We start from the raw sequence: 15,109 nt of genomic DNA on the forward strand, positions 1-15,109 counted from the left end.
ATGTCTGCCAGCCAAAGAGAGGTGTACATTACCAACATGTGATTTGCTAGCGTTACTCTGCATACTTCATCCAAGATCACTTGCCAAGGTCAGCACACTGCAGAATTAAATGCTCAAAGTTCTCTAGCTTAGCTCACTTTAAAATACCATTTAAAATCATCTGCACTCTATTAAATCCTAGGCATAAGTATCCTTGGGATAGTATTTTGATTGAGAGAAGTGAACACTGCAACACTGCAGCAGCTTGTGAGAAGCCAGGAAACAAAACCAGTGATGTTCACAGTCTTGCATAAGGATTCCTACGAACAGCAGGTTCAGGAAGTGATCCCCCAGAACCAAGAAAGACTTGCATACTCCTGAAGCATCTGCAATGACAGGAGAGTGAGAATACCTAGTTTGTACCTCTGCATGACCGCAACTCAGGGGTTTAAAACCACTTTTTCTGCTCCATCATTACTTCAGACATATCTATATACACAGAAAGCCCATTCTGGTCAAGGCTCCTCCTGAAATACTCTGCAGGAAAAGAACACTTACCTCAAGGCTATGCACAAGGGCAGAAAGTAATTTTGAGGAAAGCTGGGCACGAAGGGTGGGCTGGCCTTGCTCTGTGTCAGACACACACCCTGCTGCAGGCTCAGGCAGGCAGGTGCCACCTCACCTTCTCTGTGGCCCCTTGTGGGACACACAGTCCCTCAGTATGTTACAGGGACAGAGCCATCCCTAAGCAAAGGCTTCTTTTATCTTTGGTTCAGAGACACTGACAAAGAGCATTCAGGTGATAACTTTTGGTGACATGACCAAGCTGGGCTGGGTTCAAGTGAAAGATTTATCAGAGGTGAAATACCACTACCAGGCCCCTTGGCCACTGAGTGCTAGCAACACAAACACAAATGGCAAATACATCCTTAACCCACAATAGTGAGGTGTGTATATATCCCTTCCCACTCAGAGTATTTATCATATGAAACATTTCTGGATGCACTGAAAGAGCCCATCTCTCCATCTCATATATTGTTTTTCTTTTTCTTTTTTGTTTTTGTCGGGGGGGGGGGGGAGGGGGAGGGTGGAGGGATTGGCTAAGAAGATTTTGAATTATAACTAGAGAAGTGCAAAGAGCCGGAAATTTTTCATGATAGATAGACTTGATTTAGTGCCTGGAAGGAAATACTTGTTAAGTCTGAAGATGCATGAAGATTTGACCTGGCTATTTCCAGAGCCATGTAGAGTAATGAATTTGCATCCTGATTGGTAAGACCAAAGTCATTAGGAGCAAATAAATCTGTATTGCTTTCAGAATATTGTGAAATATACCTCGTGGCTTGTGAAAGAGATACATGAGGTTTGTTCTTACTAACTTTGCTAAACTTGTCTCTGCCAGAGCAAGAAGTAAAATTCCCCAGCACAGCATCAGAGCTAGATCATACAGTTGTTTTAAGAGCAGAGTCACCATGCAATTTTAGGGTCAAATTCTGGAATACACAGTCCATCTTCATACCCAATGAAGAAACATGAGCTTTGCAGGGGTGGATGGGAAAGGAAGGGAGGGAGGAGAGGATAGAAAAATATTACTACGAAATATTACTTTTACTTTTGCAGAAAATAAAGGAACCGCTGCCCATAACAGGACATATAGTGTGAGTATTTAAACTTCCACGGTTTTGTTGCTCCATGAGGGGTCTCAGAATAATATGCACTGGTGGAATAAGAAAAAAGCTGCCAGGCCCCAGCCCAGCAAGACACTCCACGTGCCGGCTTGGGCCCGCCGTGGTGAGGCGGGTGCCCCGCAGGCAGGAGCCGAGGAGCGACCAAGGCTGGGTGGGGGCTCCACAGGGATGCTGGCGGGCGCCCCGCAGCCGAGTCTCGCTGCCCTCCCCCATGCCAGGGAATGCACTTAAAGAACCAGCCGGCCAGACAGCTCTCTCACAGCACGTTTTATTTGCAGCGGGGTTTCCAGGGCAGCGCGTGTGTCCCGAGCCGCGGGGTCTGCCTGCCGGGATGCGGGAGATCCCGGGCCGGGGCCCGGAGGGGATCTTTGCCTCCAGCCCAGGAGGGAAGCGGCGGCCCAGGTGCTCCGGGGCTGCCCCTCTCGCCCGAGAAGCGTCTGCAGGAGGCGGCCCCGGCGGGCGGCAGCGGCCCCGGCGGCAGGCGCGGGGTGAGGGCCCTCCGGCCCCTCATAGCGCCTGGTAGGTCCGTCGGGGCAGCGGCGTCCCGGGCGCCTCCGGCCCCGAGTCGATGCTGGCGCCGGGCGAGAGGGAGTCGGCGTCGCGGAGGGACAGCCCTGGTTCCTCCGCCGGGGAGAGACGGTCCACGATGCTGGAGAGGCAGTCCAGGCTGGACAGGGCGCTGCTCTGATCGGCGGCGTACCCTGCGCCGAGGGGAGGGACGGGGACACGGCAGCGCGTTACTGCGGGGTGCGGCGCCGCCTCCCCCAAATGCCCCGGGGAGCGGGGGGTCCCCGGGCCCCGCCTCTACCCCCCAGGCCGCGTCGGGTCGAGTCGGGCTTACCGTGGGCCATCTCGGCGCAGTAGACGGCGTCGAAGCTGCCGCCTCTCGCCGACCAGACGGGGCTGCCACAGTCGGCCTGCAAGACAGCGAGGGGCGAGTGCCGGCCCCGCCGCCCCCGCCCAGGGGCCAGCGGGACGCTCCCCGCTAAGGGAAAGGGCCATAAAGGCCGGCGGGGAGCGAGCGAAGCAGCCGCTCCCCAACCAGGCTGCTGGCGCTGGGCAGCGCCTTCCCCGTCTCCCCCAGCCTTACCCCTCTAAGGCCGCACTAAGCGGGCAGGAGAGGGGACGCCAGAACCCCGGGGGCTGGGGCGCCTGCAGGGTGCCCTCGGGCAGAGCTACCTCCGCCCCCCCATGCATCCCCGGATAGCCCACGTGCGTGCTCAGCGCAAAATCTGGGAAGGGGCCTGCTCTGAGGCAAACCGCCCGCCTTTTCCTAATGTCCGGATGACTTCGGCCCGTCCCACACCCATGGGACCGGTCCCACGGCGTTGACCCGAGGGGGCCCTGCCCACAGGCCGTCCTGGGGTCCCCCCAGCCCTATCACTCCTGCCTCTCTCTTACCATCCCATCGGAGCAGCTCGAAGTGGGGCTGGTCGGTTCGGAGCAACTCTGTCCCGGCAGGTGATAGTAGTTTTCTACCTGTTCCCTCAAGAGCTCCTGGAGGCTCTCGATGTATCTGATGGCGTTTCTCAGGATCTCTACTTTGGGGAGTCTTTGGTTGGGGTTGGCAGTGGTGCATCTCTTCAGGGTCTCAAAAGCCTGGTTCACTTTCTTCAGCCTCCTCCTCTCCCTCATGGTGGCTGCCTTCCGCCGGTCCATTGTGGTGGATTTTCTTTTGCAGGCTTTGCAAGCCCACATGAGGCAGTGACCAGCTTGGTGGTGGCCAGTGGGAGCTCGGACATGCTCCTCTTCCTCAGAGCAGGCGGGCTCTGGGGGCTCGTGGGCGCTGAAGGGGGGCAGATCCCTGGGCTCAAAATCCTCGGGGAACTCGCCCTCCGGAGAGGAGAGGCAGGAGCTGTCATAGAAGAGCTCGGACCGGGAGAACTTGCAGCTGTCCATCACTTCCATCCCTGCTGCGGAGGCGTCAGTGCGGGACGGCGGCCACCGGCTCTCGGCGAGGCGCTCCGCAGCGCGCTGGGGCAATTTCCTCCGTAATTAGCGACCCGAGACCAAGTGTCCTTCGGCTGATGCGGGGGGCCCTTATATATACATGGAAAGGGAGGCTGGTCCGCAGCGGCCAGTCTTTATTAGCATATCCCACCACAGCCCCTGCCGGGAGCTGTCTGGGCAAGCCCCCTCCAGTCCCCAGGAGACAATTTGCTCCGCACCGCGCCTTTGGAGCGCCGAGAGATGGGCACTTTTCTAATGAAAGACCTCCCAAGAACTGCTTGCGACATCTCCGAATTTTCAACCAAGTCTGTGAATTTGCAGTTTTGGTGTGGAAAGAGAAAGAGGAGCACTGGACGCGCACGAACCACTGACATTTCCTACTGAGCCCTTCCTCGTCCCGATGTTCCCATCTCCCGTTTCCCATGTTTCCCATCACAGTTTTCCTCGGGAGGGACACCTCCAGTGTCTACTTGCATATCTTTACCTCCCGCAGCCCGTGATCCAGATCTAACCTGAAACAATACAACTTTCTTCTTAGACCTAAGATGTGTTTATTTATCTCAAGGAGCGCTTTGTCCTGTAATTAAAGTTCTCTCACCAACGGCTCAAATTTACAAATTCGGGGACAACAATGCACAGCTACTTGTGGCCAGGAGAGACGGGGAGGAGGGAAACCAGATTTTACTGCTGTCGGATCGGGTCACAAGGAAAGGTACTCACAAAAGAAAAGCGTATGTGTTTGCTCCGAGACAAATCCCCTTCCCATTCTTTCTCCTACTCGTGTGACCTGGTGCTGCTAGAGACACAACAGTCAAGCAGTGGCTTGCTAATTTTCTGCTTTCAGGCAAACTTGTACCGTTACAGATGCGTCCCAGCTGCCAGTGCAACAAACCCCTCCTGGAAGTGTAAAATTTCTAACCCCGCAATCCCTAAGTAACTTTACACAAGTCGGGGACAAAGCCTCGCAGAGCCCCAGCCGCAGCAGTAGCCGAGCGGAGAGGTGCAAGGGTCATTAGAGTGGTAATGAAGCCATTTAACAGGCATTTGCTAACGCGCAGGAATCCTTTGGTTTCATCCAGGTGGCTTTTGTAGCTGAGGAAAATACTATGAGAAGGCAAAGGAAACCTTCTCTACCTGGGAATAAAATTATGTGACCTAGGCTAACTCAAACGGAGAGCAAATGACCCAGCAGCGGTTCAAACGCTACGGAGCCGGTTTGTGTGCCCAGGAAAAAGGCGCCTTCAGTTAGCCTCCCTTCAGGAAGCGGTAATGTGGTGGCATGGCGAGCCGCTTGTCTTCGGGAGCCGCTGATTAAGTGAGCAAGGCAGGTAGGGAGTATCCCCTGAGAGAGATGCCCTAGCAGCGCACACAGCTGGGAAGCCCTCCGATCCACACGGGCAAGGCAGAGAAAGGCAAGCACCTCGGCCTGGGCTGGGGCTGGAGGGAACCCATCCTTGTTTCCCCGCTACCACCACCCCCGAGCCCCCAAAGGCGGATTTCCACTCTTAGGCTAAAATTTTTCCTAAGAAGCAACCATGCACACACCCTTCTTCCTACGAAGGGATGCATAATTATCTAAAAGCTGGAGAAGGCTACACCTGCACTTGAGGCCATAAACGCGGGGAGCTCTCTTTGAAATGAATACTGTATGAAAAGCAGAGAGTTGATAAAGGAGTAAAGGTACAGAATGGGAAAGCTCAGAATTTCAGGCTTCTGCCACTCTGAGGTGCAGGTTGCTGTTTTGTTGGGCCACATCTGAAACAGGACAGTTCCTATTGTTTTCCTAAGACAGCATCAGTCAGAAGGGGTCCTGCTCGGCAGTAACTTGAACTCTTCACTGGGCTGTGGCGTGCACACACACAGACACACACGGACACATGCACACAATTTGATTTATCACGTTTGCGCTGGCTAAAATAGACGTGTTTACATATTTATGTTTCGTGCACAAATAAAGCTGATCTTTAAAGTGCCAGTTGCGGTTCCGATCACCTTTCTGGGTTGGTGCATGCTTGGTTTCTCTCCAAGCATGCACTGTAGATCTCCCGGTGCACAATGCCAAGCCCCTCAGTCCCGCTCTCCTGGCGGGATTTGATTCTCCTCGCAGATTTGATTCTTAACTCAGCGGAGCTGGGGCTGTTAAGAAATGCGCTTTCCCCCAAAAGTCTTTGAAGAGCTGGAAAAATGTCTTTCCTTTTTCCTTGAATATTTCTGGGGAAATGGAAGAAAGCATCGAAGCATTTTCTTCCTGTCACTCAGGAAGAAAAAAAAAATCAGTAATTAGTATCCCTTAAGGAGCCCCCGGCTCCTCTGGTAAAGTGATCTCAAAACAAATTTGCAAAAATGCAGTAGGCGAGTGGAACTAAAGAAAGGGGAGAGAAAACACGAACTACAAGGCTGGCTAATGAGGCTGCTGGGGAAGGGCGGGGTGGGGGGCGGGGGAGGATAGTGCTGCATTTCAGGAGGCTCAAGTCTCAAAAGCGGGAGCAGCTTTAGCATCAGACACTGTCTGCTCCTGTAGACTGGTAGAGAGAAAGTGGTAAACGTGTCAGGATCCCTTTAAATTGTGTTCCTCACCCTAGCCCTCCCCGCTCCTCAGGAATCCCCGTGCCGCACCTATTCCTGGAGGGATTCCATCCCGTGTGGGCACCGTTTGCAGAGCGTGCCATTTTTTTCCGTATCCCACGCCTTTCTGTTTAAGAGAAGAAAATCCTACCGAAACCATAAGTCACGGGACTGAGGGGGTGAGAGGTGTTTGCGGTCCCCCCGAGCGCACCCCCACCTCCGGCCTTCCCGAGCGCCTCGCGCTGTGCCCGGCCGGCCTCCACGGAGCGCACACCGGGGCCCCGTGCAGGGCGGCGAGAGCGTGTAACTTAATGCTGCCGTCCGTGGGTGCCGGCAGCCGCAGCGAGGGCTCCTCCGTGATGCCCCGACAACAAAACTGTTTCCCAGTCGGGCTGGTGGGGCCGGGCGCTTTCCAGCCGTGTGAGAAACGTTTGGTTCCCCCCAGCGCTGGGAACCGTGCGCACCTAAGTAAACACATTAGTACCTGCCAGAGGGATTTGTGAAGAGGACAGCTGAAGAAGGCATTGGCCTCTGCTGGCTCCCCGGGACTCCCAGGAGAGATCAAAGGGACACGAGGGGGTTTTTAGCAGCCTTGAGACTGGGAAAAGTTGCTAGTTCCTGCTATCTGAGGGACGTCCCAGCGAGCACATGGTTCAATTATTCAACCTCCACCCTCCCTGCCCCCTACACCCATCCCTAGCTCATTCTCCACAGAAAGACGGAAACTGTGGAAAAATCGTACGGGGTCCCCAAAGCAGCAGTGGTCTACGCAGGAATTCTCCCGTGGAAATAGCTGCTCTGTTGCCTCTTGACCGCCTTGACTTCCACCTCAGAGAATGAGCTAAGCCTGCTGCTGGCTGTCCGCTTCCCCCCCTGGACTGCGGCCGATTTTACCGAGGAAAATAAAGATATACAATATAAAAACCAAAACCAATCAATCAAGAAAACCCAACAAAACAAAATAAAATAAAAACCCAAAACCTCAAACTAAAAGCAAGGCTTTAAACACTAGGTCGCGTCACTTCAGAGAAAAGCGGTGTCAATGCGGCAGCACTGCAGACAGGCACCCCATCTTCCCCCACTTCCCCTGCCTTGCCCCCATCGCTCCCGGTCCCGCAGGCACCTCGGGCGGGCGGCGGAGCTCTGCCACGCCGGGCCGGGCACCCCGCACCGCGGGCCGGCGGAGCCCCGCATCCCTCCGCTCCTGAGGGAGCGAGCAGGTGGTTCCCGAGGGAGCGGAGCAGGTAGAGGCGAGGGGGCCTGCGTTGAGCGTGGGATTTTCAGCCCGCAGCGGGGAGGAGGGAGCGGCAGGGGCACTTGCATTTGCGTAAAAACTTCGATGACTTTGTACGTGGTCCCTCCGGAAAAAGACTTCATTAAATCACAAACCTCTTGTCTTTACCCAGTTATTGCCCTTTGATTTTGTGATTCCAGGGCCCTGTTTGCTTTGGCTGGAGACTTAAGTAAAGATTATCGTTATTAATATCTAACACAAACATTTTAATTGCAAACACACTGACGACCTTCACTGGGAAGCCCGGCATGTCAGCTGCAGCCGCGGGGGTCACGGAGAGTCTCTTCGGGAGGTATTTTCTTTATTTAATGAAAAAACTCTCCTTTAGGCAAGCTTACTCCAAACAATCGCTCAAGTTACCCTGCTGCTGGAGGAGGCACTGCCGTGGGGGTCCTACCGGGCGGACGGGCAGCTTGTTGAGGTGAATGCCCGGCTGCAGGCAAACCTGACAGTCGGTTGCCCCGGTGTCGGCGCGACACTGTGGCTTTGAGGGGTGGCTCAGCACGGCTCCTGCCCTGATGCGGGCAGCGGGTCCCGTGGGGCTCGAATCGCCGTGTGAACTGTGTGTAGCCCTTCCCGCGGACCCAGCGGGGTTTGAAACAAATTAAGAAGGAAGACGACGAGCTACTAACCCGATCGGATATACTCTCTGGCTGGGCAAGTGCCTTCGCTATAGAAGCGAGCTACATGGTCTCCTCTCTCGCACCAGGTCGCAGAGGCGGCACGCAGGGATCCGCGGTCCCCGATGCACCGCTTTCTAAAGAGTCCGAGGATTCCCCGAGGCAACGGGGTTTAATTTGATAGGAGAAAAAACGGGGAAACTGTTGCATTACCATGCCCACCACACTGTCCCGCCGCAATTACTCCTTACAACGGAGTATCTCATTAGAGAGCAATTAGAGCTAGCACATGACTGGTTTAAAAACCCGGCTGGCCACGGCGACACAGAAAGGGTGGTAAGAAGGCAAGGTCGATTGGAGAGCTAGCTCTCAGGGTAGGCTCTGCCCAGAGTTTCCACCTCAGGCGGGCTTACCCGCCCCCGAGATGGCCAGGAAGGGGGAGACCTTCCCGAAACGCGACAGTGACCTTTCAAAAAAACAGAAAAAAAAGAATAAATCAAGGGCTAAAGTTGACGAGGAGAGCGCACGCAGGTAGAGTTGAAGTGTCCTCCGTTTACTTGTGCAGGCTCTCCGGCAAGCCCCGTGTGTGTGCCAGGGGCAGAACGCGCTGTTCCCTGGTGGTCGCCCCTTCCCGGGGGCACAATCTATTATAAACCGTAACGCTCTGAATGTGAGCAGCTCCCTTCCACCATCCTCAGAGAGGCTGTGTTTTTTTACATCACTGAGTGAAAGGCTTCATATGCTGTTACCCCCCCACCTCTAAACCCTTTCGGTCACTTAACTCTTTCCTCCCCGAAGGACCCCATTCCCTTCTCCCTCAGGCTCAAGGAAGTCAAGGGGAGTTACCTTTCCTGGGAAGAAACCACAGCTCCCTCCAGCCCCAGAGGGAGCGGGTTCCTGTCACAGCCGCTTGCTGCCCCGTTAGTGCAGCAGGCCCGTCATTTTTGCCGCAGACAAGCCCTTGCGTTCAAGTCCTCGGTGCCGAGAGAAGGTGAGACACACTAAGCTTCTCCCAGCTCAAGAACCGGGGCAGGAGCCCGGGGCGGGGGTATCTTCTTGCATGCCCAGTTTCTAACCTCACCTTCCACGTGCAGGGCAAGGCCGACGAAGCCTGGCAAGGTACTCGAGCGGCACTGTTGGACATTTTAGGGGAGCAGTATCGCTTTCCAGGGGGACGTGCGTTCTGCAAGCACGGCGAGGAACCGGAGCACTGCGGGCGGCCGGAGAGGTGGCGGGTCCTGCCCGTACACCCACCCGTGCCCGCCCGGGAGCCCACGGGGAGTGGGTGATTCACACCGTGGGTGCGGCTCTAAAGAGGGAGAGACTGTCCTTAGAGGAGTAAACGAAGGAAATATATGTCCCCTGTCCTGCCTCCAATCACACGGTTCGTGCTTCTGCTACGTGGGTCTGACTCTTCTGGCCTTCATCTCGCTAAAGTCAGTGGTGGGTTTTAACTCCAGGATCGGGTTATTTTATGAAATTACGGGGAGGGGAGGAAAACACTAACACAAAGAGCTTTATTTTACAATCCAAGAAATCCATCTGTTCTTATATACAGTATCACATTCCACCATTTAAATATATATGTTATGTTTACAAAAGAAAAGACAGTACTGAAATTATTTACAGGAACGAAATGAGGCGGGAACTCTTTAAATATGACTCACACGAAAGGCAACCAACAGCTTCACTCAGACAGGAATGAACTTCCCGGTGAGTCTCAGACAAAGCGGATCACCGGTACACAGGTAAGTATCTTAAATTTTAAAAAAAGGGAAAAAAAGAAAAAAAAAAAGGGGGGGGGAAAAGGAAGGGTGGTCTATGCAACACAATTTAAAGAAAACAAAATTCGGGAAAAGAAAGAAGGCAAGGGGTAAGCCTGGCTCGAGTCAGTGGGAGCCATTTTCTTTGGGGTGGGTGTACCTCGATTCGATTTTAAAAAGGCCCCTGCTTGGGCTTTCCACTGTGTGAATTTGCTTCGTTTCTTAGTTTAGAGGAAAGAGGGTGGGGGCTCCGTCTCCGTTAAATATACTACCACAAAACCGGGTTTATTTCTCCACTGCTTCCTCCGCGCTGGGCAGTTTGGGCTCGTCGGAAGAAATACTGTCCACTATTGAAGAGAGGCAGCGAAGGCTGCTGGAGGCCGACGACTCGACAACGGAGACGCCTGCTCAAAGAGAGAAAAGGCATTAAAGAGCAGACCGCTCCTCCTCGCCGGGCCTGTGGCGCGGGGCTCGCGGCTGCCGGAGGGCCCGGGCACAGGAGGGAGCGTGGGAGCCGCAGCGCCGGGGCCGCGGCCGTCGGGGCGGGGGAAGGGGGCTCGGGCCCGCGGCCGGAGGGCGAGCAGGGCCGGCAGGGCTGCGAGCGGGGCCCGCGGGGTGAGTTACCTTCCTTGGGGCTGACTCCTAGGGCTCGGGAATGGTCAGAAACGCTTTGCCAGTCGGAGCTGCAGGTGCTCAGGAAGTCCGAACTGGGGATCTGCGGCACACAGGCGGGGGCGGGAGCGGGGAGACACGGGGAGAGGACGGGTGTTAGAGGGGCGGCCGCGGCTCCCCGGGCCGGACCGGGCAGGCAGACCTCTGGAGGCCCGAGGACTGGCAGGTTCCCCGAGGAGCGCCCGCCGGCCCTCCCGGCCCCCGCAGCGGCCTTGCCGAAGAGGAGGAGGAGGGAGAGGACGGCGCGGCGGCGCTGCCGTGGCGGCGGAGGGGCCAAGCGGCAGTGCTTACATTTCCCTGCTTGGGGCTGAAGCTGAAGGGGTCCCCCCCGATCTCCTGCATTTTCTCCTGCTGATCCAGCCTGTGCAAGAGGTCCTGCAGCCTCTCGATGTAGCTGATGGCGCTCCTCAGTATCTCCACCTTGGGCAGCCTCTGGTTGGGGTTCGCCACAGTCCGTCTTTTCAGAGCCTCGAAGGCTTCGTTGATCTTCTTCAGCCTTCTCCTCTCCCGCAGGGTGGCTGCTTTCCGTCTGTCCGTGGGAGCCGACTTTCTCTTGCAAGTTTTACAAGCCCAGATCAAACACTGGCCGGGGAAGTGAGGGGGTTGTAGTCCCGGGGGTGCCAGCACATGCTCCTCTCCGCTGCTGTCACTGCCAGCCTCTGGCTGCATTTGGTCCTGACATGGAGACAAGGTGCCATCGCTGCCTGGGTACAGCGGGGATCCCTCAGCCATCTCCAGCTGCTGCAGGGCTCCATTCTCCCCGTCCAAGTAGAAGAAATAGGAGCCAGTTTCAAAAAGGTCCATCATGCTGTCCCTCGGCCTCTCTGCCTGCTTGAGTTGGGTGGCAGTCTCAAAAACACCCCGAGGAACAACCCAGATGGAATTTAATTAGTGCAGTGACATAAGTCCCCCCTGCTTTATATAGGAGCTGCTGAAACCCTATCCAACTTTTAGCTGTCGCGGTGTATCACCCTCCAAAACTGATTCCAGCCAGTCTCCCGGGCGCTGTCCTGAGAACATCTCCTATTTAGAAGGGGGGGGGGGGGGGGGGGGGGGGGAGGACGGGACAGGACGGGACACGAGAGGTGGGAGACAAATCAGAAAAAAAAATTTTAAAAAGAACAAAAACAACCGTAAAAAAAATACAACCCAACTTTCCACCCTCCTCCGAAAGCCCGTGAGTTCGGGGTGCAGTGAAGGGACGCGAGGTGGGGGCTCGGGAGCAGCGGCCCGGCGCGGCGGGCGGCCCCGGCCCCGCTGCCGAGCCCTCGGGGGCGCAGCTGGAGGACAAAGGCGCGGGGCTGCGCAGGGAGCCCTCCCCCAGCCCATCCTCACACCCCCGGCGCACGCTCCCTGCCCGGGGCTAAGTATAGATCTATAAGGAGAGATTTCAAAGGCAGCCATTACTTTCCAAATAGGCGGGTTAATATTTTCAGAAGAAGCCCCTGCTATTTTCCCCCCTCCCCGCCCCCTTCCCCTTGAAGCATGCCACTCCTGTGACCCAAGCCACTCGGGCCAGCCCAAGGTTAGGAGCCAAGCTCGCTGTTCCTCCACACATGGGGAAGGTTGCCAAGGCAGAGCTGGGCTGCGATGATGAGGCACCCACAGACAGTGCCCCTCGGCTTAGCCTTTCAGTCTGAACTTTCCCACGTTGCCCATGAGGTGACAGGAGTGATTCCAGGTGACTGGGTTGCAGTGTGACGGGGCTCTCTGGACAGCCCTTGTCCTTGACGCTGTTTAGTGCAAGCAAAGCCCAGCCATATGGTTTAACTGAAGTTTAATCCCTTGGGCCTGGCAGGGTATACAGAGCTTCCTAGACACTGAGACAGAAATGGAGCTTGTGATCACCCTCTGTTAGCTTATACTGTAATGTCACATCATGTCTGGAACCGTCTGACATAAAGAAAGAGGATGGGGAAAACGGCTGCTTTGCCTCTTTTCCAGCACTGCCTTGTGTTCTTTAAGTACCATGTAATGTTTTTATGCTCGTGTAAATATATATATATATGTGTGTGTGTGTGTGTGTGTGTGTGTGTGTATATGCATATGTGTCCATATCTCTAGGCACACACACATGCATATGTATGTATATTTATGTGGATAAGTAAGTACATTCCTGTGTGCTTATGTGTATACACACATGTAAGCTTTTTATAGAAACAATAATACATGAAGATGAAGCACCTGCAATGGTCTTATAGCTCTCAAATGTAGCTCCAAACTTCATCTTTCTGAAGGCAAATGTAGTGGTATTGTTCATTTCTCTAAAGCTACAATGAAATTAATCGTTGACTTGACTGGGTCTCCAAAACTGCAAACCAATTTTTTGGAGTACAAAAATCTTTAGCACTAAGAGTAGTTGTAGTTTTGTTTTCACCACATCAGTGTTGTTGGAGTGGATCTCATTTCTGCTTTAATGAGGCAGAACAATATCCAGTTTTGGATGAGACAGAGAAATTCAGACTGTTCTCAGCAAAACTAATTTTCATACTATTCCACCACTGAGGTTTTTTTCCCTCTTCAGATTAAAGAAAAGGCAGTCTGGCAGTTAAGGCACTGACCATAAGAAACAGTTTCTCAGTTTCCATGTTTTGCAACTTGCTTTCTGTTTGACCTTTGACCAGCCACTCACTTTTCCTGTGATTTAATTTTCTACCTTTAAAGAGGGATATAATGTTGACCTTTACCCATCCCTTGTGTCTCTGATTTAATTTGCTAACTGTCCACAGAGAAGCTACCCCTTTACATGCTTTCAGGTATTACAGGGGTCTCTGTCCCATAGCATTAATAATGGTAGTAATAAAAAACCCCAAAGCAGCAACAACAAAAACCAACCAACCAAACACAAACAAACCCCTCAACAAACAAAAAACCCCCAAATGCCACAAACCAAAAGAGTGCTGATTGTTTAAATTTTTTTTTCACATTTACTACCCTCATTTTTTTCCTTTTAATCTTTTGCTTCTTCAATACTACTCTGGGAATATTTGGAACAAGAGAGACGAGATCAGTCTATTGGTAAGGTGTACAAATGAAAATTTAGTTTAAAGGAGAAAGATAATTACCAAATTGTTGTTGGCCTTTCAAGAGCTTTAAGAGAACTCAGCAAGTTGGGAAACTGTAAGTTTAGGAGCCAGATGCTCCTGCTGCTTTCAACAGATTTTTTTTTAAACAGGAAACAAAATCAGTTCTTTCTTTCCAGCACTTAGTGACAGAGTAAACAGATTCAGTTCCTCGCAGTGATGTGGGCACAGCATAATTAGTCCTTTGTAAGACTAATTGATAGGAGCAAAACTCCTAACAACTGTAAATGAATTTTAATTTGAATGAACACAATGAGTTTCCCCATCATATCAGAAACTTGAATTTTGCTGTATCTCCCACTCCAGATCCTTGGTTTATATAACACAGCTAGAAAACAGCCCTAGCACATATGAACAAAATATCCTCAGAGATGTTCTCCATTACAAAGCTGAGTCAAGCGGAGTGGCCTTTTTTCTCTTCGTGCCTTGTATTCCCAATCGTGTTAGATATAAACATAAAGACATAAGAGGAAGTAAAAGCATGTGAATAAGAATAACTGGACATAGAATTGAAAGGAGGATCACTGCTGAAGTCTGCTTGTAATTTCAGTCCGCTTGATAGAACCTCACAGAAAAACTTACTCTGAAGCCACTTCTTTATTCAATTGTTCATGCTTCCACACGTGGTAGCTCTACTGAAAATACACTTTCAGCATATTTATATAACTGTGATGTGCTGTATTTGGTCTACAAGGCCTATTATCCTTACCAAAGAAGTATTTCAGACAGTCAGCGAGTTGTAAATTCAGTAAGTGGTCAGGATGACCAAATCCAAGAAAGATGCACTGCATTTTAAGTCACAGCTGGTCTCCAGGAGTTAGATCCCTTCAAATTCACTTTTCCACATACAACTTTTCTGGATAACTGTGGATGAATAATAAGCCTGGAACTGCCTGGGTCACTCTTGACATATTTAAGCAGAAATTTAGTAGAGAACTATAGAGAAGTGTTTTGTCAGCTAGGACCTACTTAACACTTTATACCATTCCAAATATCTCCTTTTTCTCCTTCACTATTCTCAAGATTCTTCCAACCACAGGCACAGTGCATTTTAAATCTTTGATCTCTTTGGCACTTTGCAGTGGCATTGGTAATCAGTGAGGATCCATCATATCCATTCCTATGTGTCACTGTGAAAGCACACCTGGGTGAAGGTGAAATTTTCAGCCCTTGTTATAGCCCTATTCTACTCATACAATACCTCATTTGAGAGATGGGTAGATACTTTGGCTACGAGGATAATGATTCTTAAATTGCTTCTTGCAGATTTATGAAATGCAGGTTACCAGTGTAGGTCCAGCTGTGGGCATAATGGGGCTCTCAGAGTTTGTCTTCACTTTAGAAATGGAAATCTTTCTGTTCGCATTCTTACTCTCCTCTTCTTCCTTTTACACTCATGTTCAACAACATCTTTCTTAGCAGAAACTTTCAGTACATTTTATTGTTAATACAGGATGTTGTTCTTCTGCCTTTGTCTTTTCAAAAGGTTTATATT

At 52.4% G+C, this 15,109-nt stretch overlaps 2 protein-coding genes across 2 annotated transcripts; both read right to left on the bottom strand.

The window, feature by feature from the left end:
• Positions 1-1,914: 1,914 nt before the first annotated feature.
• MYF5 (myogenic factor 5) lies at positions 1,915-3,952 on the bottom strand. Its single transcript, XM_048301738.1, has 3 exons — positions 3,069-3,952; positions 2,509-2,584; positions 1,915-2,368 (listed from the first exon to the last, which is right to left on the bottom strand). Exons 1-3 carry the CDS (start codon positions 3,573-3,575, stop codon positions 2,175-2,177), a joined length of 777 nt encoding a protein of 258 aa, XP_048157695.1. The 5' UTR covers positions 3,576-3,952; the 3' UTR covers positions 1,915-2,174.
• Positions 3,953-9,591: 5,639 nt separating this feature from the next.
• Positions 9,592-11,725, bottom strand: MYF6 (myogenic factor 6). Its single transcript, XM_048301575.1, has 3 exons — positions 10,823-11,725; positions 10,484-10,574; positions 9,592-10,263 (listed from the first exon to the last, which is right to left on the bottom strand). The coding sequence occupies exons 1-3, from the start codon at positions 11,336-11,338 to the stop codon at positions 10,145-10,147; spliced, it is 726 nt and encodes a 241-aa protein (XP_048157532.1). The 5' UTR covers positions 11,339-11,725; the 3' UTR covers positions 9,592-10,144.
• Positions 11,726-15,109: the final 3,384 nt, after the last annotated feature.

Source organism: Corvus hawaiiensis, chromosome 4 (genome assembly GCF_020740725.1).
Source record: "Corvus hawaiiensis isolate bCorHaw1 chromosome 4, bCorHaw1.pri.cur, whole genome shotgun sequence".
Classification (NCBI taxonomy): domain Eukaryota; kingdom Metazoa; phylum Chordata; class Aves; order Passeriformes; family Corvidae; genus Corvus; species Corvus hawaiiensis.